This window comes from Liolophura sinensis, chromosome 5, assembly GCF_032854445.1.
Source record: "Liolophura sinensis isolate JHLJ2023 chromosome 5, CUHK_Ljap_v2, whole genome shotgun sequence".
Lineage (NCBI taxonomy): Eukaryota > Metazoa > Mollusca > Polyplacophora > Chitonida > Chitonidae > Liolophura > Liolophura sinensis.
This window is the reverse complement of record NC_088299.1, coordinates 18903770-18928362: the sequence shown is the minus strand read 5'-3', so window position 1 is coordinate 18928362 and position 24593 is coordinate 18903770. Positions and strand designations below refer to the sequence as shown.

The 24593-nt window shown below is 41.1% G+C and overlaps 1 protein-coding gene across 1 annotated transcript; it reads right to left on the bottom strand.

Annotated features, from left to right (window-relative positions):
* Positions 1–4571: 4571 nt before the first annotated feature.
* On the bottom strand, positions 4572–24489 carry LOC135465563 (sodium/hydrogen exchanger 8-like). The gene is made up of 16 exons (XM_064742810.1): positions 24145–24489; positions 23133–23278; positions 22216–22296; positions 20272–20321; positions 19012–19095; positions 18602–18703; positions 17493–17671; positions 15814–15945; positions 14266–14372; positions 13759–13875; positions 12960–13042; positions 10457–10568; positions 9336–9478; positions 9067–9147; positions 7110–7253; positions 4572–6808 (listed from the first exon to the last, which is right to left on the bottom strand). Exons 1-16 carry the CDS (start codon positions 24339–24341, stop codon positions 6668–6670), a joined length of 1899 nt encoding a protein of 632 aa, XP_064598880.1. The 5' UTR covers positions 24342–24489; the 3' UTR covers positions 4572–6667.
* Between the last annotated feature and the right edge of the window lie 104 nt (positions 24490–24593).

Below are 24593 nucleotides of genomic sequence, written 5' to 3'. Positions count from 1 at the left end.
CCAGGATTGACCCTGGGACCACTGCCCACAAAGCGGATGCTCTGCCAAATCCAGAATTGAGTGCTTGTGCTTTGATCATGCGTACATGAATCTACACCACAAGTGTTCACATGTGTGATGTAAGTGTATGTATTTGCTAAGGGCTCCCTCAGCTGGCCAAGTAGGCAGACCATCTACATAGCCCTGGCCAAGAAGGCAGAACATCTACATAGCCCTGGCCAAGTAGGCAGACCATCTACATGGCCCTGGCCAAGAAGGCAGACCAGGTAGTCCTAATGACAACTAAAGGAACGCTGGCACTGGCCGTCTTGTACTCTGTGGCTCAGAGGTAGTCCTAATGACAACCAAAGGCAGGTTGGCACTGTCCGTCTTGTACTCTGCGGCTCAGAGGTAGTCCTGATGACAACCAAAGGCGGGCTGGCACTGGCCGTCTTGTACTCTGCGGCTCAGAGGTAGTCCTGATGACAACCAAAGGAAGGCTGGCACTGGCCGTCTTGTACTCTGCGGCTCAGAGGTAGTCCTGATGACAACCAAAGGCAGGCTGGCACCGGCTGTCTTGTACTCTGCGGCTCAGAGGTAGTCCTCATGACAACCAAAGGCGGGCTGGCACAGGCCGTCTTGTACTCTGCGGCTCAGAGGTAGTCCTGATGACAACCAAAGGCAGGCTGGCACTGTCCGTCTTGTACTCTGCGGCTCAGAGGTAGTCCTAATGACAACCAAAGGCGGGCTGGCACTGGCCGTCTTGTACTCTGCGGCTCAGAGGTAGTCCTAATGACAACCAAAGGAAGGCTGGCACTGGCCATCTTGTACTCTGCGGCTCAGAGGTAGTCCTGATGACAACCAAAGGAAGGCTGGCACTGGCCGTCTTGTACTCTGCGGCTCAGAGGTAGTCCTGATGACAACCAAAGGAAGGCTGGCACTGGCCGTCTTGTACTCTGCGGCTCAGAGGTAGTCCTGATGACAACCAAAGGAAGGCTGGCACTGGCCGTCTTGTACTCTGCAGCTCAGAGGTAGTCCTGATGACAACCAAAGGCGGGCTGGACACTCCATGTACATGTAGTTGCATGTCATATAACATCGGGAGATTTTCACCTCTTCTCAAATCACTAAATCCTGAAAAACAGGAAGTCCTGTAGAAAACGGAAGGTGTGGACTGCCCACATACATTTATTTATTTGATTGGTCTTTTATGCTGTACTCAAGAATATTTCACTTATACGAGTGGGAGGAAACCGAGCAGAGCTCAATGGGAACCTATGACCATCCACAGGTTGCTGCCAGACCTTCCCACGTACATGTTCATAGGTGACATATCACTCTTTGCTGGTCCGGGTTGGTTTTTGACAGAAGTTGTGGATTGTTTGCCTCGGCCAGCGCACGGTTTTCTCTTCCAAACACGCCCCCGCAACATACCCCACCCCCGGCGGCCCAGTTTCTTGTGTATGCCCTAGTCATGCATCTTACAATAGTCTTTTTATATTGCCATTCCGCTCAGGTGTACTATACTGGGAGTTAGATGAAATATTCTGGACATCTTGCAGCCAGTATTTTCAGACTCAAAGTTGGAGTCTTTTAAGGAGGAAAATTTATGTAAAAAGCCCTAAAGAAGAACCTGAATTGGTTAGGCAAATTGTAGGCTTAAAGCCTGATCAAGCAGTCAATGGTCAGGTTTCATTCTGGCAGAAGAGAGCAGGACATTATGTCCATCCCGTGTGTCACCAGTTGTGAGAATGGTGTCACTACTTCACTATCAAATTAACACATCACACAGATGGTAACATTCCACAGTTATACATACCACTTTATTTTGCACCAACACATTTAAGAAAAATTCAATGAAAATCATTAACGGAACCTAGAAAAAATATCCGAGATGTTGAAATAAAAAACACAAAAGATTGTACATGTATAAAACAGAGGGACTATGTACATGTGTATAATGTAATTCTTGTGTTAATAAATATGAAAATGAAAAGGAATTCACCATAATAAATATGGTACATCTTTTCTTTAAGTATATAGCTGAAAGTTACAGATATTTTACACATTATATACAAAACAAACAGTCCCACGTCTACCAGGCAGAATGTTCCTTTTTTAACACAAACACCATCTACCAGGCACAATGTTCCTTTTTTAACACATGCACCATCTACCAGGCACAATGTTCCATTTTTAATACATACACCATCTACCAGGCACAATGTTCCATTTTTAACACATACACCATCTACCAGGCAGAATGTTCCTTTTTTAACACATACACCATCTACCAGGCACAATGTTCCATTTTTAACACATACACCATCTACCAGGCACAATGTTCCTTTTTTAACACATGCACCATCTACCAGGCACAATGTTCCATTTTTAATACATACACCATCTACCAGGCACAATGTTCCATTTTTAACACATACACCATCTACCAGGCACAATGTTCCTTTTTTAACACATACACCATCTACCAGGCAGAATGTTCCATTTTTAACACATACACCATCTACCAGGCACAATGTTCCATTTTTAACACATACACCATCTACCAGGCACAATGTTCCTTTTTTAACACATACACCATCTACCAGGCACAATGTTCCATTTTTAACACATACACCATCTACCAGGCACAATGTTCCATTTTTAACACATGCACCATCTACCAGGCACAATGTTCCTTTTTTAACACATACACCATCTACCAGGCAGAATGTTCCTTTTTTAACATTATTTCCTCCCACCATAATGTTGGCCGCCGTCGTATAAGTGAAATATTCTTGAGTACGGCGTAAAACACTAATCAAATAAATAAATAAATACCAGGCAGAGTGTCCCTTTCTTTAACACATACACCATCTACCAGGCACAATGTTCCTTTTTCAACACAAACACCATCTACCAGGCACAATGTCCCTTTTTTAACACAAACACCATCTACCAGGCACAATGTTCCACTTTTAACACATACACCATCTACCAGGCACAATGTTCCTTCTTTAACACATACACCATCTACCAGGCACAATGTTCCTTTTTTAACACATACACCATCTACCAGGCACAATGTTCCTTCTTTAACACATACACCATCTACCAGGCACAATGTTCCTTCTTTAACACATACACCATCTACCAGGCATAATGTCCCTTTTTTAACACATTCCATTTTTAACACAAACACCATCTACCAGGCACAATGTTCCATTTTTAACACATGCACCATCTACCAGGCACAATGTTCCATTTTTAACACATACACCATCTACCAGGCACAATGCTCCTTTTTTAACACATACACCATCCACATTATCTGCATACACTACATATATTATCTTAAATCTCTTACACAACAGTACTGATAGTACATCATTTATTAAATGAATATAATGATAACATCTTACTTCATTTCATTATTAAAATATGTCCTCGTCTGGCCTAAAAGGGTATAAAATATAGTCCAATTTCCTCACACTCATATGTGTGTCATTAAGATGCACCACAGGCATTTGTCTGCCACACAATCCACACCACTGAGAAATTCTCAGTCACACACACACAGCGTAAGCTGGAACATCACTGGTCTTCAGGGATAATGTGGGAAAATGGACATCACCAAATGCATATATGAATTTCATCTTTTTTATGTACAATGCTTGCACAGCTGTATCTACATGTGTAGGTAACATAGCCACTAATATCTGACCCCTTATCTGATCCCTAAACAAACAAACAAACAAGAAAACTAACACAGCCTAAGACACATCAACTACCTTAGCAGGTTATGCCACACGGCACTGAGCATCAACACGGAATAAGATGTAGCGAGTGAAATATTCTTGAGTACGGTGTTAAACACCAATCAAATAAATAAATAATGATCCAGCATACATACAACACTTGTTGTAAACACTATGTGTATACATACAACACTTGTTGTAAACACTATGTGTATACATACAACACTTGTTGTAAACACTATGTGTATACATACAACACTTGTTGTAAACACTATGTGTACACTCTAACATCCCCCTTCACAAGAATGACACATGACCACAGACAATGCATTAACCACGTCACATTGCTACATAACACTCCATGCATAAAGATAACACACTGTTTTCTTGGACTGGATATTCCCAAAATACTTACTTACTTACAATTTTATGTTATGTATATTTGCATACAGGTATATGATAAACATAGACAACTGAACAAAAACTGATGCAATCACGTATCTGTACAAAATCACAATATAACAATTCCTCAATCACAAATCAGTAACAATCACATGGCCATGTACTCAAAGCAAAATTAAAAGTAACCCCCAAAAATATGGAAAAAATATCACTGTAATGTACTGACTCCGGACTCATATGTAGACAACCAAGTCCACACCTGTACAATCATGATGAGTTGACACAAGTCCACACCTGTACAATCATGATGAGTAGACACAAGTCCACACCTGTACAATCATGATGAGTAGACATAAGTCCACACCTGTACAATCATGATGAGTAGACACAAGTCCACACCTGTACAATCATGATGAGTAGACATAAGTCCACACCTGTACAATCATGATGAGTAGACATAAGTCCACACCTGTACAATCATGATGAGTAGACATAAGTCCACACCTGTACAATCATGATGAGTAGACATAAGTCCACACCTGTACAATCATGATGAGTAGACACAAGTCCACACCTGTACAATCATGATGAGTTGACATAAGTCCACACCTGTACAATCATGATGAGTAGACACAAGTCCACACCTGTACAATCATGATGAGTAGACACAAGTCCACACCTGTACAATCATGATGAGTAGACACAAGTCCACACCTGTACAATCATGATGAGTAGACACAAGTCCACACCTGTACAATCATGATGAGTAGACATAAGTCCACACCTGTACAATAATGCAGACCAGTCCCTGACCAGATATATATACAGACATATAATTATTATGATATATATTATATCATAAATGCATACAGGTGTAAATTATACTCACTGACATAAACACTGTACTGATGTGCATCAAATTGGGTACAAAATACACGTGCGCAGTTCCTGTTAGTAGGTATATGTGTTGAAGTTGCGCTTCTGTAATTCTTCAACCTTCTGCATGTTTGCAAGTTGTTTATTCAAGCAAATTCTGAGTGGATTATTCTGTGTAAACTGGTAAAATTATAGTTTTTGTAAAGCCCTGAAATTGGTCAATCCTACAAATGTGGTTTCATCTCTAAATCATATTGAAAACATGCACAAATTGCATTAACAGATGCTCTTTCATATGTGAAACGGTTGAGGAATTGGGGCATGGTTAGAACATGGTTACATATGTTACATATGTCCCTGATATACATGCCTGATATCTCGTACTCATACGGGACAGACAGTTTGCACAACAGTTACCTGTATCTGCAGAATTTCTAAAGTTTTAATGCTTGATACATGATGTAATAATACTGGTATCACCGAAAAGATCTGGCAACAAACTGGCTTTTCGTATGTTCTGATGAGACTTTTTCTCCCCCTTGATGACACATTTGACTGATGTTATCCACAACACACTTCGCTCATGTCACAACTGTTACAGGTAAACTTAGCACAACAGTCAAGGTGAGAATATTAGCACCTGGACCTAAACGGCAACACATTCGAAGTGAAACTTAATGGCAAAGAAAACACTAATAGGAAGTATTTATCACATGAAATACCATTAAACATGGTCCAGGAAAATAGTTTGATTTATGTTTCTTAGAATTTTTGTAACTGACCAATTATACCAATGCATTTAAAACAAAGGATTCTATGGTGCTCTGTTGGGACCCAGGGGTATCAGTGACGTCACAGCAATAGTTTTGGCTGGAAATAGTTCCTTTCAAGGTCCACCTTACAAATTCATTCGTACCTCTAAATGAAGATACATTTTGAATGATGAAGTATATCAATCTATCAGTCAAGCGGCAAAAAGCTGAAGTGACATCACATGGTCAGAAAACGCTACAGTAGAATCCAAAGTTGTAAATGCATTTTTCTATGTAAACGATAACATAAACATAAACGTCCTGACACAAAGGGACAGTAAAAGACATTGCTCATGTCAGGAGAACACAAGGAACTTACAAGCAGTCAACACGACAATTGTGATCTTAAGTTGTGCATCGTCTGTCAGCACTAATGTTGTCTGTCTCTCGTGATTGATTGGGTTTAACCTGTAGTACTAGCTCTCACTTTACAATGGACATAATTACTTTGCATGCTAACAGTAATAAGTAAAAATAATAACAATAAATTGGTTGCCTTTTCCCTTAAATGCTAAATATAATATGTGCTTTTTAGGTGTATCACCTGATGTTTTTAATATCTAATGTTCATTTATTGATTTAAATTTTCCATTTTTAGGAAATATTTTCTCATGTTTGTTCCCAGACATTTGCAAAGCCTCAAAATTCCAAAGTGGGAAGAGGAAGTCTCTGCATACATAACTAATCAAATAAAATAATACGGTGATATGACTGAAATAATGCTGAAACCCCAGGGTCAGGTTCACCTCGTTGCATACACGAACCCCTCTGTAGCTGTCTATAAGTCACGTAGTACACAAACCTGTACATATACTACACTAATACATGTAGCGTAGCATGTTAGTTGTGCATCATCATCCTCGTTTCCTCCTCGTTTTCCTCCTCTTCCTCCTCATTCTCGGATTCAGACGGAGCAGCGCGCACATCCTTGTACCACTTATTGGTCAGGTGATTTATCTGGTTCCTGCCCTCGCGCACCTCCTGGTAACAAGTACAATAACAAATATCTGAAAGTACAACTTACAAATCTCAAAAAGACTAAACATTAATATAAAGGATAAAACGTATCTCTTATTAACGTGCCTATCATGTATTTATTTTGCTGTTTCACCCCTAGATTTACATCCACAAGGGTTTTCAACATGTATTTTACAGATAAATAATGACGATACATACATGTATCCAGAAAGAGAATCATGTCTTTACTGCACTGTCCACAGTAACATAAAACAACATGACAAAATACTGCTTACTCACACAGGGCTGGCTAACTAACACTTACTTGTTGTGTGAACCTCCGTGTGAAGAAGGGTATCAGATACTTGGCATCAATCTTCAGAAAACCTTTCAGGTGTGGCTTCACAAAATTCACCTCATATTCTTCTTCTGTCAGTTCCGACAAGTGCTCTGAATCCAGAGCATCTCCCTACAAATAGATATACTGAAGTTATGCTCTGCAATAGTCATGCTCTACGCCAGCCAGCTATCCTACTGGAGTAACGCCCTAATATAGTCACACTTTACTGGAGCTAGACCCTGACAGTCACATCCAACAGATAGACATGGAGAGACACAGCTATCCTACTGGAGTAACGCCCTGATAGAGTCACACTTTACTGGAGCTAGACCCTGACAGTCACATCCAACAGATAGACATGGAGAGACACAGCTATCCTACTGGAGTAACGCCCTGATAGAGTCACACTTTACTGGAGCTAGACCCTGACAGTCACATCCAACAGATGGACATGGAGAGACACAGCTATCCTACTGGAGTAACGCCCTAATATAGTCACACTTTATTGGAGCTAGACCCTGACAGTCACATCCAACAGATGGACATGGAGAGACACAGCTATCCTACTGGAGTAACGCCCTGAGTCACACTTTACTGGAGCTAGACCCTGACAGTCACATCCAACAGATAGACATGGAGAGACACAGCTATCCTACTGGAGTAACGCCCTAATATAGTCACACTTTACTGGAGCTAGACCCTGACAGTCACATCCAACAGATGGACATGGAGAGACACAGCTATCCTACTGAAGTTACACCCTCACAGAGTCACACTTTACTGGAGCTAGACCCTGACAGTCACATCCAACAGATGGACATGGAGAGACACAGATATCCTACTGAAGTTACACCCTCACAGAGTCAGGCTTTACTGGAGCTAGACCCTGACAGTCACATCCAACAGATAGACATGGAGAGACACAGTTATCCTACTGGAGTAACGCCCTAATATAGTCACACTTTACTGGAGCTAGACCCTGACAGTCACATCCAACAGATGGACATGGAGAGACACAGCTATCCTACTGGAGTTACACCCTCACACAGTCACACTTTACTGGAGCTAGACCCTGACAGTCACATCCAACAGATAGACATGGAGAGACACAGCTATCCTACTGGAGTTACACCCTCACAGAGTCACACTTTACTGGAGCTAGACCCTGACAGTCACATCCAACAGATAGACATGGAGAGACACAGTTATCCTACTGGAGTTACACCCTCACAGAGTCACACTTTACTGGAGCTAGACCCTGACAGTCACATCCAACAGATAGACATGGAGAGACACAGTTATCCTACTGGAGTTACACCCTCACACAGTCACACTTTACTGGAGCTAGACACTGAGAGTCACATCCAACAGATAGACATGGAGAGACACAGTTATCCTACTGGAGTTACACCCTCATAGAGTCACACTTTACTGGAGTTACACCCTCATAGAGTCACACTTTACTGGAGCACCCAACAGAGAGATATAGAGAGCTACATGCATCTTCTTGGTACAGTGACAATCTACTGGATTAACAGTAGTTAACAGTCGCACTTCAACATCCTGTACAAACATGAACATAGGTTAGTCACAGCCTTCAATAGTTTATACCTTTATGGGCATCAAACCCTAACAGCCTTTGAGTTTACACCTTTCAGCCACCTATAGAGCCTACTTGAGTTACACACACACAAACAACCACACCCAACTGGAGCGAGAATCAGCTTGCTGTATACACACCCAACAGTCACACCAGTACACAGAAATACATGTACATCTATAACTCAAGACCACATAAAATACTGGCTCAAAAAACAAAACCACTCTAAGGGTGTCTTGTTCAATCCCTCTATATAAACTGAACAACCAAACAATACCGGAACAGTTCCCTTGTTATTAAAGTGTACATACTGACACTAACACATCATTTGATATTCCTCACCATTTCCTTTGTCTTACTCAGCGACACCTCCATCTTTTCTCGTCTCTTCCTTTTCTTTGTTTTTTTCTCTGCTTTTAAAAACTGAAAAAAACAGAGGATTAAGGGTATTTTATTCATATTTGAATGCATTGTCTACTAATAATAAACATTAATCATCCTGAATAGAACAAGCTTAGATTACAGAATAACTCATACTCAAGGACATCTTCATGTATGACAAAACATCGGATAACAAGAGCAAACTTCATCAGAGAAGGTAGCTGACTGACCTTGAGAAGGGGCATGGTAGAACCTCCGAGGAACAGGAGAGTGAAGAGAACTATGATCAGTGTTGTTGTGAGCAGGATATGACGCTTCTTATCTTCAAACTCCAGGTGTAAACTGATGGCAAAGGCAATAGCTCCCCTCAATCCTGTACAGGTGAAAACGTAACAGTTATACCATAAATAACAGGTGTAAACTGATGGCAAAGGCAATAGCTCCCCTCAATCCTGTACAGGTGAAAACGTAACTGTTATACAGTAAATAACAGGTGTAAACTGATGGCAAAGGCAATAGCTCCCCTCAATCCTGTACAGGTGAAAACGTAACTGTTATACAGTAAATAACAGGTCTAAACTGATGGCAAAGGCAATAGCTCCCCTCAATCCTGTACAGGTGAAAACGTAACTGCTATACCATAAATAACAGGTGTAAACCTACGACAAAGGCAATAACTCCTCTCTATCATGTTCAGGAAAAAACATAATGGTTATACCGTAAATAACAGGTGTAAACTTACCACAAAGGCAATAACTCCTCTGTATCATGTTCAGGTAAAAACATAACAGTTATACCATAAGCTCCAGGTGTAAACTTATGACAAAGGCCATAACCCCTTTATATCATGTTCAGGAGAAAACATAACAGTTATACCATAAATCCCAGGTGTAAACTTACGACAAAGGCAATAACTTCTCTCTATCATGTTCAAGCAAAAACCTAACAGTTATACCATGAACAGCAGGTGTAAACTTATGACAAAGGCAATAACTCCTCTATCATGTTCAGGTAAAAACATAACAGTTACACAGCAAATACCAAATGTAAACTAATGGTAAAGTCAATAGCCCCTCTCAGTCCTGTGCAGGTGAAAACATAACAGTTATACAGTAAATCCCTGGTGTAAACTAATGGTAAAGACAACAGTTCTTCTCAGTCCTGTACAGGTAAAAACAAAACAGTTATACAGTAAATCCCAGGTGTAAACTGATGGCCAAAGCAATAGCTTCACAATGGTCTCAGTTTTACATCAAGGTTGGATACAAAGCATATTACAGCAGACTGACATTATCAAGAGAAAACATAAGCTTGTCATGTCTCAGAATATCTCACAGATGATTGTACTTACCGCTGAACCACATGATAAACTGCATTTTTCGTGTGATCTTGTGCTCTCTGAAGTAGTTTAGTATGAAGGACAATGGGAAAATGTTCACAGCTCGACCAATCAAACACAACGCCTGTAGACACAAAATTCTCACAGTTATTAGCACACAATACAATGCTCTCATATCCATGTATTTCTGTACATGTACATAATTCTGTAACAAAATACAATGCAAAGGGAAACATAATAAGAAAGAAAGAGTAAATTCCTTCACAACACTAATGCCATGTACATGCCATTTATTTATTTGATTGATGTTTAAGACCATACTTAAGCATATTTCACATGTATATCAACGGTGGAAGAAAACTGGGCAGAGCCCAGGGGACACCCACAACCATCCGGAGGGTCCACATACATGTAAGTCTTATTTATTTATTTACTGATCTGGATGGTAGTTCAGTCACATTCTCGGACACAGATTTCTTCAAGGTTGCCCTACTTCCAGTATTCTCCCTTCTTGTGTGGCCTGACAAACCTCTTGCTGAAAACTGCTCGCTTTCCATCTATCACATGTGGAAAAGTTTGCCAGTAACTTGCCAATGGTCAGCAATTTATTCTATTCACTCCGTTTTGTAGAGAGCAGTCATGTCTATGGGTGGAGGAAACCAATCCACTTTCATCACAGCAGTCATGTTTATGGGTGGAGGAAACCAATTCACTTTCATCACAGCAGTCATGTCTATGGGTGGAGGAAACCAAATCACTTTCATCACAGCAGTCATGTCTATGGGTGGAGGAAACCCATTCACTTTCATCACAGCAGTCATGTTTATGGGTGGAGGAAATCACATTTTTTCAAGTACATATACATGGCAAACCTCCTGCAAAAAAAAAAAAAAAACAACAATTTATCGCTACATGTACATGTTGCCTAAGCCAAGTGTACCATACATTACCTAAAATATCATCCATCACAAAACTGTTCATTATTCCAGATTCTGAGAGTTTAGTTGACCTAAGAAAGGTGTTTCGAGGTTTTTTTGGAATGTAGGATAATGTCTTACTGTGAAAATGTTGGCTTCATCACCAAAAGTAATCATTAATGACATTTATTTGCCTCCAAAAAATGCCCTTTTGGAGGCCAAATTTCAGGTCATTTACAAAATCATGACTTCCAATATGCTGTTCCAATTTAATATACGAGAAAAGGCCTGATGAAAGTTTTACTCATTTGATGAAACCAAGGCTCTTTAGCCAGCCACCACTGACTATCACTGACCACCACCACTGACCACCACCACTTGTCACCATCACTTGTCACTACCACTGACCACCACCACTTGTCACCACCACTGACCACTACCACTTGTCATCACCACTGACCACCACCACTTGTCACCACCACTACTTGTCATCACCACTGACCACCACCACTTGTCACCACCACTGACCACTACCACTTGTCACCACCACTGACCACCACCACTTGTCACCACTACTTGTCACCACCACTGACCACTTCCACTGACCACCACCACTTGTCACCACCACTGACCACTACCACTTGTCATCACCACTGACCACCACTACTTGTCACCATCACTTGTCACCACCACTGACCACCATCACTTGTCACCACCAATGACCACCACCACCGACCACTACCACTGACCACTACCACTGACCACCACCACTTCTCACCACCACTTCTCACCATCACTTATCACTAACACTTGTCACCACCACTAGTCACCACCACTGATCACCATCACTGACCACCACCACTGACCACCACCACTTATCACCACCACTGACCACCACCACTTGTCACCACCACTGACCACCACCACTTGTCACCACCACTGACCACCCTTATCACCACCAGTGACCACCACCACTTATCACCACCGCTGACCACCACCAATGACCACTACCTCTGACCACCACTACTTATCACCACTGCTGACCACCACCACTGACCACTACCACTGACCACTACTACTTGTCACCACCACTGACCACCACCGCTGACCACCACCACTGACCACCACCACTTGTCACCACCACTGACCACCACCACTGACCACTACCACCACTTATCACCACCACTGACCACCACCACTTGTCACTACCACTGACCACCACCACTGACCACTACCACTTGTCACCACCACTGACCACCACCACTTATCACCACCACTGACCACCACCATTGAACACCACCACTGACCACCATCACTTATCACCATCACTTATCACCACCACTTATCACCATCACTTGTCACCACCACTGACCACCAGTTGCACTTCAGCTAGTTCCATTGGTCAAAGACTATAGTGTTCTTAAAGTCAATGCAGTGCATTTGATGACATGAGCACCAAAAGACACTAGCAAGAAAAAACTGGGGAGGGGGGGTGAGGAGTGTACACTTTACACAGACATAATATATGTGTAATACAACTGTGTAAGAGAACAAAACATGTAAGATATCCAAAAGAAGATGGTTGTGTATGTACTTACAATACTCCATATGACAAAGGGAGGGCGAACTATATGCTTGAAGCTAAATATGGCCAATCCTAGATATGCAAAGACGCAAGTTTCTGAAAAAATAAAATGATGAGGTAGATAAATCTCAACTCACAACAGACCTTTCTGCATCTACTTTGGTTAGTTGTTATTTACGTCATACACCTAAATGCGATTGTGCAGAACATTTTGGATACGGACATGTTACATTTCCTGCAGATTTAACTTTTTATTAGCTATATACTCCATTATAAGTGCCCCAAAGTACAAGTATATGATGTAAATGAACAAGTGTATTAACCAGTAGAGGGTTGTCTCCGCACTAGTATTTCAGCAAACGGAGTACCTATTCCCCCCATGGTGGGGGGTTGTCTCCACACTTTGGTACATTAACATCTCTTTAGCTCAGATTAGTGCTGGTATTTCAGCAAATGGAGTGCCTATTCCTTCCTTGGTGGGAGGTTGTCTCCACACTTTAGTACATTAACACCTCTTTAACTCAGCAAATGGAGTACCTATTCCTCCATGGTTGACTCAGGTCCAAGCTGAACAGACAAGTAAAACCTAATGCAAATCTGGCCCTAGTATGCAGAAATGAGCATTAGATTGCACAGCTGTGCCTCAAGTTGCACCTGACTTGCTGGGATCAAATTATAAGTGACACACAGCTTCAAAGAAAATATGATATCTTGCCAAGAACCCACAAAGTTTCCTCATTAAAAAATTACGGGTACGAGTTCGGTTTTGGACATTTTGAGCAGAGAAAGGAAAATGGAGATTACGTACTGACCTGCGATAAAGGCTATCGTTCTGAACGTCTGCTGGACAGTGATCTGAGTGACCGGGGAGAGGTTAAGATGGGTGTAATGTGACATGACAATACCACAAAACAGAATTGCCATGATACCTGTAATCAAAACACAACACTTGTAATCAAACACAACACCTGTAATCAATACACAACACCTGTAATCAAAACACAACACCTGTAATCTAACACAAAACCTGTAATCAAAACATAACACCTGTAATCAAACACAACACCTGTAATCAAAAAACAACACCTGTAACTGTTACATGGATTACAGACTAATTTTTAGTCCACACATTTGATAGAAGAGCATATTCTACAGTCACAAATTTGGGTTTTTATTACTCATGGTAACAGAAGAATTGATGCTGCCAACGTGAAAAAGACATGTAGTTTGGAGAATGTTTATGTTTTAAACTTTTACGCTTAATGGGGACGATCCCTTATAAAGAGCACTGACAGCATTATTGTATTCCTACAACTGACCTGACAGCTGTATTCCTTCAGCCAGTCCATATGGCAGATAGGAAAATATCAACATCATGCCAAACTCCAGAGACGGCGTCTTCCTCAAGTCCACAATCTTCAGCACGTATTTAACAGTCAAGGTCAAGTAAGAGAGACACTGGCTAACACTGAGATGGCTAAGTAAGAGAGACACTGGCTAACACTGAGATGGCTAAGTAAGAGAGACACTGGCTAACATTGAGATGGCCAAGTAAGAGAGACACTGGCTAACATTGAGATGGCCAAGAAAGAGAGACACTGGCTAACACTGAGATGGCTATGTCCCACCACAGACAGGATAAATGTAATAAGGTGTTTGTCATCGTAAAAGTGAAATATTTATAATAAGTGTGGCATAACCCCTCCTTCCCACTAACATACTGATTAATTTGACTGCTATTTAATGTCAAGCTCAAGAATTCTTCACCTGCACAATGGAGGTCATTGTTGTGCGTGGCGGAAACCATAATGCCTCAGTCACACCACCAACATTTGGCTAATTCCTGGTAGATTCTCTCACCTGTGACAATGTCAAATTGGTTGTGTGCACGGCCTCCAGTAGCAAACTTCATGCTAGATGACATGGGCACATCGCATTATGTGAGTGCCTAACTCCAGTAAACTGTACATTGTGAGTGCCTAACTTCCATACACTGTACGTGCACTTTGTGAGTGCCTAACCCCACAACACAGTTCGCCTTTCATTCCAGTACATTGTACATGGTGAGGGCCTAATTCCAGTACACTGTACATTGTGAGTGCCTAACTCTAGTACACTGTACACTGTGAGTGCCTCACTCTAGTACACTGTACTTTGCGGGTGCCTAATTCCAGTACACTGAGTGCCTCACTCCAGTACACTGTACATTGTGAGTGTCTAATTCCAGTACACTGTACACTGTGAGTGCGTCACTCCACTACACTGTACTTTGTGGGTGCCTAATGCCAGTACACTGTGAGTGCGTCACTCCAGTACACTGTACACTGTGAGTGCCTAATTCCACTACACTGTACACTGTGGGTGCCTAATTCCACTACACTGTACACTGTAAGTGCCTCAGTCCAGTACACTGTACTTTGTGGGTGCCTAATTCCAGTACACTGTACTTTGTGGGTGCCTAATTCCAGTACACTGTACTTTGTGGGTGCCTAATTCCAGTACACTGTACTTTGTGGGTGCCTAATTCCAGTACACTGTACTTTGTGGGTGCCTAATTCCAGTACACTGTACTTTGTGGGTGCCTAATTCCAGTACACTGTACATTGTGAGTGCCTCACTCCAGTACACTGTACCTTGTGGGTGCCTAATTCCAGTACACTGTACCTTGTGGGTGCCTAATTCCACTACACTGTACTTTGTGGGTGCCTAATTCCAGTACACTGTACTTTGTGGGTGCATAACCCCAGTACTGTAACACTCTAGTACATGTACTTCCTATGTCCACCAGCAGTTTCCTAGCGTTTACATCCAATCCAAATATACAAGATATAGAGAAGGTTGTGCTGTGTGACAAAGACAAGGATATGATAGCACTGATGAGGCCACAGGCTGCTCCAATAGCTGCAGAGGCAAAGAACATGAGGCAGAAGATACCAATGGCCTGGAAGACTGCAGCGGCTGCACTTGTTGTTACAACTGTGTTGAACTCCAACATTGTCCTGCAAACAGCAACACCATTTCTCTGATCTCTGATCATCAGGTTTTGCACCATTACTATTATTGCCACATACAAGCACATGTAAGAGAAGCTTTCCTAATAACTATCTTGTTATTATAATTAAGTCCCGAGCCCTTTTCACAAAATGTCTGAAGGTTACAACTTTAGATCACTAACAGTACTTTTCTTTTGATCATTTCTCAAAGAATATGTTTGGTTATTGACAAAAGTTTTCTGTCTCAAATTGTGAAAGTTAGTCCAAAATGCTTCGTCACTTCCAGAGGTGGCTAGGCATAGAAAAACTTGGCACTACATGTTCTATGTGCCTTTAAAACATGAGCTTTAGAACAAGAAACTCGCTTTGCCTCTTCTGGATCAGTGACTTACTTTGTGAGTATAATACAGGCTCCATCATTCACATGTCTCTCCTGAGACAGTGACTTACTTTGTGAGTACAATATAGAGACCTCATCATTGAGTTGTCTCTTCTGGGTCAGTGACTTACTTTGTGAGTATAATACAGGCTCCATCATTCACATGTCTCTTCTGGGTCAGTGACTTACTCTGTGAGTACAATAGAGACCTCATCATTGAGTTGTCTCTTCTGGGTCAGTCACTTACTTTGTGAGTATAATACAGGCTCCATCATTCACATGTCTCTTCTGAGGCAGTGACTTACTTTGAGAGTACATTAAAGGCTGCATCATTCACTTGTCTCTTCTGAGTCAGTGACTTATTTTGTGAGTACAATAGAGACCTCATCATTCAGTTGTCTCTTCTAGGTCAGTGACTTACTTTGTGAGTATAATACAGGCTCCATCATTCACATGTCTCTTCTGAGGCAGTGACTTACTTTGAGAGTACATTAAAGGCTGCATCATTCACTTGTCTCTTCTGAGTCAGTGACTTACTTTGTGAGTACAATAGAGACCTCATCATTGAGTTGTCTCTTCTAGGTCAGTCACTTACTTTGTGAGTACAATAGAGGCTGCATAATTTAGCTGTCTCTTCTGGGTCAGTTACATACTTTTGAGTGCAATAAAGACGGCATCATTCACTTGTCTCTTCTGGGTTAGGGACTTACTTTGAGAGTACATTAGAGGCTGCATCATTCACTTGTCTCTTCTGAGTCAGTCACTTACTTTGTGAGTACAATAAAGACTGCATCACTGAGTTGTCTCTTCTGGGTCAGTGACTTACTCTGTGAGTACAGTAGAGACTGCATCATTGAGTTGTCTTTTCTGGGTCAGTCACTTACTTTAAGAGTACATTAAAGGCTGCATCATTCACTTGTCTCTTCTGAGTCAGTCACTTACTTTGTGAGTACAATAAAGACTGCATCATTGAGTTGTCTCTTCTGGGTCAGTGACTTACTCTGTGAGTACATTAGAGACCTCATCATTGAGTTGTCTCTTCTGGGTCAGTCACTTACTTTGTGAGTACAATACAGGCTCCATCATTCACTTGTCTCTTCTGGGTCAGTTACATACTTTGTGAGTACAACAGAGGCTGCATAATTCAGCTCTCTCTTCTGGGTCAGTGACTTACTTTGTGAGTACAATAGAGACTGCATCATTGAGTACACTCTCCCCAAACACCAACATGTACAGTATAGGGTCCACCTCTATAGCCTGGAAGATAGCCAAGGTGGCCACTGGATCGACGGCTGATATCAATGAACCAAAGGCAAAACTCTCCACCACATCAAGCTCTGTCGCTACCTGTGCCTGGTCAACACAAAACGATGTATTTGAAAATCATATGGAGAAGAAAATAACCAATGTAAGTGCTGTATTCACAGGATTGGTCCACAATACAAACACATATGCTAACCCTAATACCACAACCTTTTTCAACATACTACAGCATCCATCTTTCAGTACAACTGATGCAACTTTTTTAATCTCATTTCATAGACAAAACCATCCAGGGCTTCATAAAGAGTATAATTTTTTCAGTCTATACAGAATAATGCCTTCCAAATATGCTTGAATAAACATTTTATACTTCAATGATAATAAGTTTTTAAAAAGAAATATATGGTCAAGTGTTATGTGGGCATGAAAGTTGGATCTGAGAACAAATTGCCGTCAACAAGAGACACTGAGGAAACAGAGAAAATGACCGACGAATAGTTTCAAGTGTAACAAGTGGCCCATCATATATCTATACACCTACCTTTCCCAGCAGATATAACTTGTTGTGTACCAAGTGGCCCATTACATATCTATGGATCTATCTTTTCCAGCAGATATAACTTGTTGTGTGCCAAGTGGCCTATTATATATCTATGCACCTACCTGTCCCAGCAGATATAACTTGTCTACCAAGTGGCCCATCATATATCTATGCACCTACCTTTCCTAGCAGATATAACTTGTTGTGTAACAAGTGGCCCATCATATATCTATGCACCTACCTTTCCCAGCAGATATAACTTGTCTACCAAGTGGCCCATCATACATCTATGCACCTACCTTTCCCAGCAGATATAACCTGTTGTGTACCAAGTGGCCCATCATATATCTATGCACCTACCTTTCCCAGCAGATATAACTTGTGTACCAAGTGGCCCATCATACATCTATGCACCTACCTTTCCCAGCAGATATAACTTGTTGTCCACCAAGTGGCCCATCATATATCTATGCACCTACCTTTCCCAGCAGATACACACCGCCTCCTATCACCATGGCTGATATCACTGTGCCAAATATGGCAAATACCAAAATGGAACCTATGTTCTGAAAAAAATTACCCTGAAAAACAAATAAAAATCATGTGAAAAATATACACTGTTTAAATGATTGGTGACCATTGAGAGGCCAAAAGACTTCACTTGTCTTCTCTTGAAAACATATAATTCCGGATAAAACCAGCTTGAGCAGTTTGTCAACAGGACTTATTCTTCACTTTATTTAAACTGATGTGTACATGTACATGTACAATCCTGACAAATTGAGCGTTTATATTACAGGAACGTATGTTCAGTACAGCTACAGGTAAGATATCAAATTATCTTGATCTTCATTCTTAAATTTAAAATGCTAAAACCCATTACACTTACCTTGTGTAAGTTATAGCCGGATTCAAAGATAATTGGTGGTAGAAGGATGAGAAAAAACACTGTAGGTGAAAAAGCTTCTTCATTCTGAAACACCAAAAGGGAATACAATATATGTAACAACAACTTAATATTTTGAAATTGTAGCACTAAACAAAATAGCTAATCAAGTTGAAAAAAAGTGTTCTTTTCCTAACGCATGTTTCACATAAATCAAGTCCCAATGAATATGTACCAGTATGTATAAACATCAAAATAGTTACCTCTCCCAAAAACAGATTCATGAGCTGACTAGTCAAAATATGTCTAAATATGTGTAGGCTTAAGGTTTAACATTGTACTTTACGATTTTTCAGTCCTATGACAACGAGGAGTCATTTGGTGTGTTTGCGCGTATGTATATACTGTGTCTTCTTGTGGCAGAGCGAGTCCATGCCACCAAAGTTCTGCCACAACTTAAGTATCATGCAGAAGACACCAGACATGACACCCCTCCCAGTCACATTATACTGACACCAGGCCAACCAGCCCTGTTTCCTTGCTCTAACCTCTCTGTGCTGAGCACCAAGCAAAGCAGCAACAAGTACCATTTTTAAAGTCCCTGGTATGACCCTGCTCAGAGCTGATCCCGGGTCTCTCGACTTTGACGCAGGAGCCCTAATCCTTAGGAAACCGAAGAAGTCCACTCAAAATATGTTTACAGCCTGTTTGTCTTCCTGTTACCACAATCTGGACAATACCTGTATGTGAACTCCCAAATCTTACTCTGCCTCATGCAATAGTGCATTTCTAATACATGTACCAATCAGCCAGATTCTCAGTGCAACAATGAAAATGAATTTTGGTATAATTTGTATGTTGGACAATACAGTGGTGTGACTACAAATTAATGCACATTCCTCAAAAATTGTTTTCCCATATGAAGACATGAAGTTTGATGGCGGGAGAAAACCAGAGCATCCTGAGAAAACAATTGCCATCATGACAAAACTTTCCAACAAGTCATGCTGATTTTCATCAATGTTCATATTTCCCTAGGAATGCAAGGAATGCAAGTAATTTCTGACAATTTCATGCAAAGAGAATCTCAATGGCCTCACAACTGTTGTCAACCGTTTCGACCACGACCCGGTCTGAGATTGTTTTTGAGCCATCGCCTTGAGTTGCCAAGAGATTAAAACACAAGATTCAAGCGTGGCCTGGCCTTCGAACAAAACAGAATGTAGCCCATCTAATGAAGCTTTCTCGTCTTATATCACTTACTCTCCAGTTTCCAAACTTTGTAAACTTCAATATCAAACCAATCAAGGCACCTGCAAAGAAACAAGCAAAAAAAATTACTACATTAATCATTTTTTAAATGCATTCCACGCATTTCAGCCAAAAAAGGCAAGTCACTTCATAATTATTTCTTCAAAAGCACACTAAAGAAGAGGGTGGAATATCAAGTCACAGGAGTGACAAGTCTTGTGAACAACACCATTTTTCATTACAGTGTTCTTTAGAGGCAACATTATCTATTTATTTCTTTGGCCTCTATTCTTGTACCAAACATTTCACAGACACGACAACTGTCTTTGCACCTAACCTTTTACTGACACAATAACTGTCTTTGCACCTAACATTTCACTGACACGATAACTGTCTGTGCACTTAACATTTCACTGACATGATAATTGTCTTTGCACCTAACATTTCACTGACAGGATAACAGTCTTTGCACCTAACATTTCACTGACAGGATAACAGTCCTTGCACCTAACATTGCATTGACACGATAACTATCTTTGCACCTAACATTTCACTGACACAATAACAGTCTTTGCACCTAACATTTCACTGACACGATAACAGTCTTTGCACTTAATACTGCACTGACACGATAAGTGTCTTTGCACCTAAAATTTCACTGACAGGATAATTGTCTTTGCACCTACATGTAACATTTGACTGACACAATAAGTCTTTGCACTTAACATTTCACAAACACAATACCTGTCTTTGCACCTAACATTTCACAAACACAATAGCTGTCTTTGCTTCTAACATTTCACTGACAATAACTGTCTTTGCACCTAACATCTCGCTGACACAATAAGTCCTTCCACCTAGCATTTCACTGACACGATAACTGTCTTTGTACCTAACATTTCACTGACATGATAACTGTCTTTGCACCTAACATTTCCCTGACACGATAACTGTCTTTTCACCTAGCATTCACTGATACCATAACTGTCAGTTCTATGAGTGCAGGTGACCAAAGTGCTGGGACAGAATCTCCACTATTGGCAAGATGCTTATGAACTTTTCCACATGTGATACACAGACTTTCACCTGGAGGATAGAGCTAATCAGTTACAGTAAACAAACTTTCAACCGGAGGATAGAGTTAATCCTTTACAGTACAGAGACTTTCACCCGGAGGATAGAGCTAATCCCTTACAGTAAACAGACTTTCACCCGGAGGCTAGAGATAATCCCTTGCAGTACACAGACTTTCACCTGGAGGATAGAGATAATCCTTTACAGTACAGACTTTCACCCGGAGGATAGAGCTAACCCTTTACAGTACAGAGACTTTCATCCGAAGGATCCGAGAGCAAGTGCTCTCTGTAGAACATGCATCACCCCCTCAGCAGAGTTACTTGTGCTCGCAACCACTCACTGTTACCAAGGCCCAGAGACCCAGGATAAAGCTAACGATTCTTGGTCACTCCCTGCTCAGCCCTGAGATTAAAGCAACACTAATAACCATATACTGGGTGCGCCAGAAAACTTAAAGAGGAGCACAATTAAAACTTATTTTACACACATCATTAAAGGAATATTAGATATCTTCCATGAAAACTTCAGAATTATAGGTAAACCAGAATCAAAACACGTCTATCTTTCTCTTAAAACATGCTAAAGTGGTCAATATGTCAGCATTCTAGGTACAGATTGCCCTTGACCATTGTACATTTCAGGCATACACTTTCAAATTTGGTGCTGTTTTAATACCGTTTCCCCGATGTTTCTGAGCATTTATCCATGATGATTAATATTCATTAGATAATGTGTGTAAAATATCATTTTAACATCTAGTGTAACATTTAAATCATTTCAAATGATTACATACTTACAACAGTTATTGTTTTTACTGGCCTACAAGATATATATGGTCATACTGTACACATACTAAAGTCTCCTTTTGTCAAGACCCACCTAGGAGGACGATGGCCACACTCTCTGGTAAGTAATGGAACCTGGTCTGGATGAGCAAGTGAACCAGCAGGATACAGATAGCTGTGGACAGAGAAATAGCACACCGATCATGCTACTACAAATACAGGTAGAGACTATGTGATTTAGTTTATAAGAATGTTGTAAAGATGCCCAATTGCAACAAACCAACAGAAACAAATTGCTTTGAATCCATTTAAGGTTTACTAGATACTCTATGTCTGTGATGATAACATCAATTTCCTGAAGTACAGATTCCTTTGTGAACTGTCTGACATAAAACAGAAAGCTCAGATGTGTGTGTGCTGAATGGGAGGGGTTTGTTTGCTAATTTGGAATTGCCATTATTTTCACCATCAGTTTTGGTTATACAGTGAAACAGTTTATCGCTATGGCAGTTCTGTCAATGTTGATATACATGTATCAGGTGCTGCCTCACCAAATTACCATGCCGAACTCACAATACACGACACCCAGCAATGTGTCACAGTATACTGTGTGTTTTCCTGCCCATGGCCAGGATTGAACCCACACCCAATCATTGAGCCACGACAAGTTCCCAGAACATCTACACCTGGCCACAGATCTAGCCACAATCTGAAATCAGGCGGGCTCATTTCCAATTTTCTCCTAATTTCCTTATCTCTTCCATGTAATATTTCGATTTAATTTTCAGAATAAGGCGTCTCAAACACATTTAGACACCCTCCAGGCTAAACCTATGCACCTGGCTGGTTAGCATTTAGCTTTATAAAGCCTTATCCCAGACACCAAGCCAGGAGGGACCCAAGTAGTCCACAATCTCTGCATACTTTAATCACTTTGCCCAAGCAAGGTGGTCCCACAAATATTAATCTACATGTACATGTGAAGAATGTCTCTGTATAACCCTGTCTCACCAACAACCAGAAGAATGAAGAAGATGGTCATGCTGCTGTGATGTTCCTCAGCGGCCGCCCCATCTTTGGGCAGGTTGTCACCAGCAGCCTCTGTGGTCGTGGGTGCTTCTGTGCTGGTGATGTTAATCAACGTCTCATTCACAGCACTGACGACGAACAGAAACATTATCATTTATTTATTTGAGCGTGGATATCTATCAAGGTAACAGATTCAAAATGAGAACACTTCAAGCTATCCAGAAACATGTCACATGAAGAATTGCCTTATTTTTAGCTTTATTTCTTGAACAGAATGCAGAAGATCTTGAGGTTGATTGCTACTCAAGGTCATATTGTTTAAGACACTCGACCAAATCTGTCAAAGAAAATAGTGGATATAACCCATTAAAAATGATTTTCATGCCAGTTATGTGGTGTTTTGTTCATTTCAAGAAATACACGTGTAGCTGACCCTTCTCAAATCCAGCCTTTATACCCATGCAGTCTGTCCTCTCGATCTATAGGCAGACACACATAGAGGTATTTTACACCTACAGTATATGTTCACCCAATCTGGCTGTTGCGAGATTTCCATGGATGTCTGGAACCAGCTATAATGATTTATTTATTTGACTGTGGTTAAGTATGGGGTATAGTTTCACAATATTTCACTTATATGGTGGTGGTGGGTAGCAAATGAGCAGAGCCCCAGGGAAACCCCTGATCATCCACAGATTGCTGGCAGACCTTCCCAAACTTACAAACAACATTAAAGGGAGCCAGCTTAAGCTGGATTTGCCGGTAATTCAGCGAGCTCAAAGATCTCTATAATTTTTTCACATTCTGACATTTACCTTGTTGGTCAACAGACTGCAGGAATGTCAGAAATATAAACTATGGCGGTAGTACATTAACGTTGTGAATTAGACTTTCTGGCTATCATATATACCACCGTCAACCCCTGCATTGCTCAGAAAACTATCTTTGTGCATGCGTACTGGTCAGTACTAAATGTTGTCTGAGTTTCATCTACCTTATATTTGGGGGCCGTGTGACCGTTGCTGACGGTGTTGTAGGGCTGGCCGTGGTGGGAGCAGCTAACGGAGCTGCTGACTGGGGAGAACGCTTTGCTCTATCCAGGGGAAGCGATGGATCAGAATAACCCTCCACGTAAACGCCGTGTAATAACACCAACAAACTACACTGCAAAACGAGGCGTGATGCTGACATTATGTTGTTGTTGTTGCAGTGCGTATATTTCACAGCTGAGTCAATGTCTGAGCTGTAAATTAATCACACAATTAATCATTATTGTCCCTTTCTCTGTTCCCGAATCTTCAACTCCCGTGTCTTCTTTGCGAGTGTCATCAACATTAACTCATCGCCTTTTTCTGTCTGCAAAACAGCTCATTCACACGAGAGTACCATACGGCGATGCAATCAAGAGAAACTTGCAATCATGCACGAAAAAGTGGGCCTTAA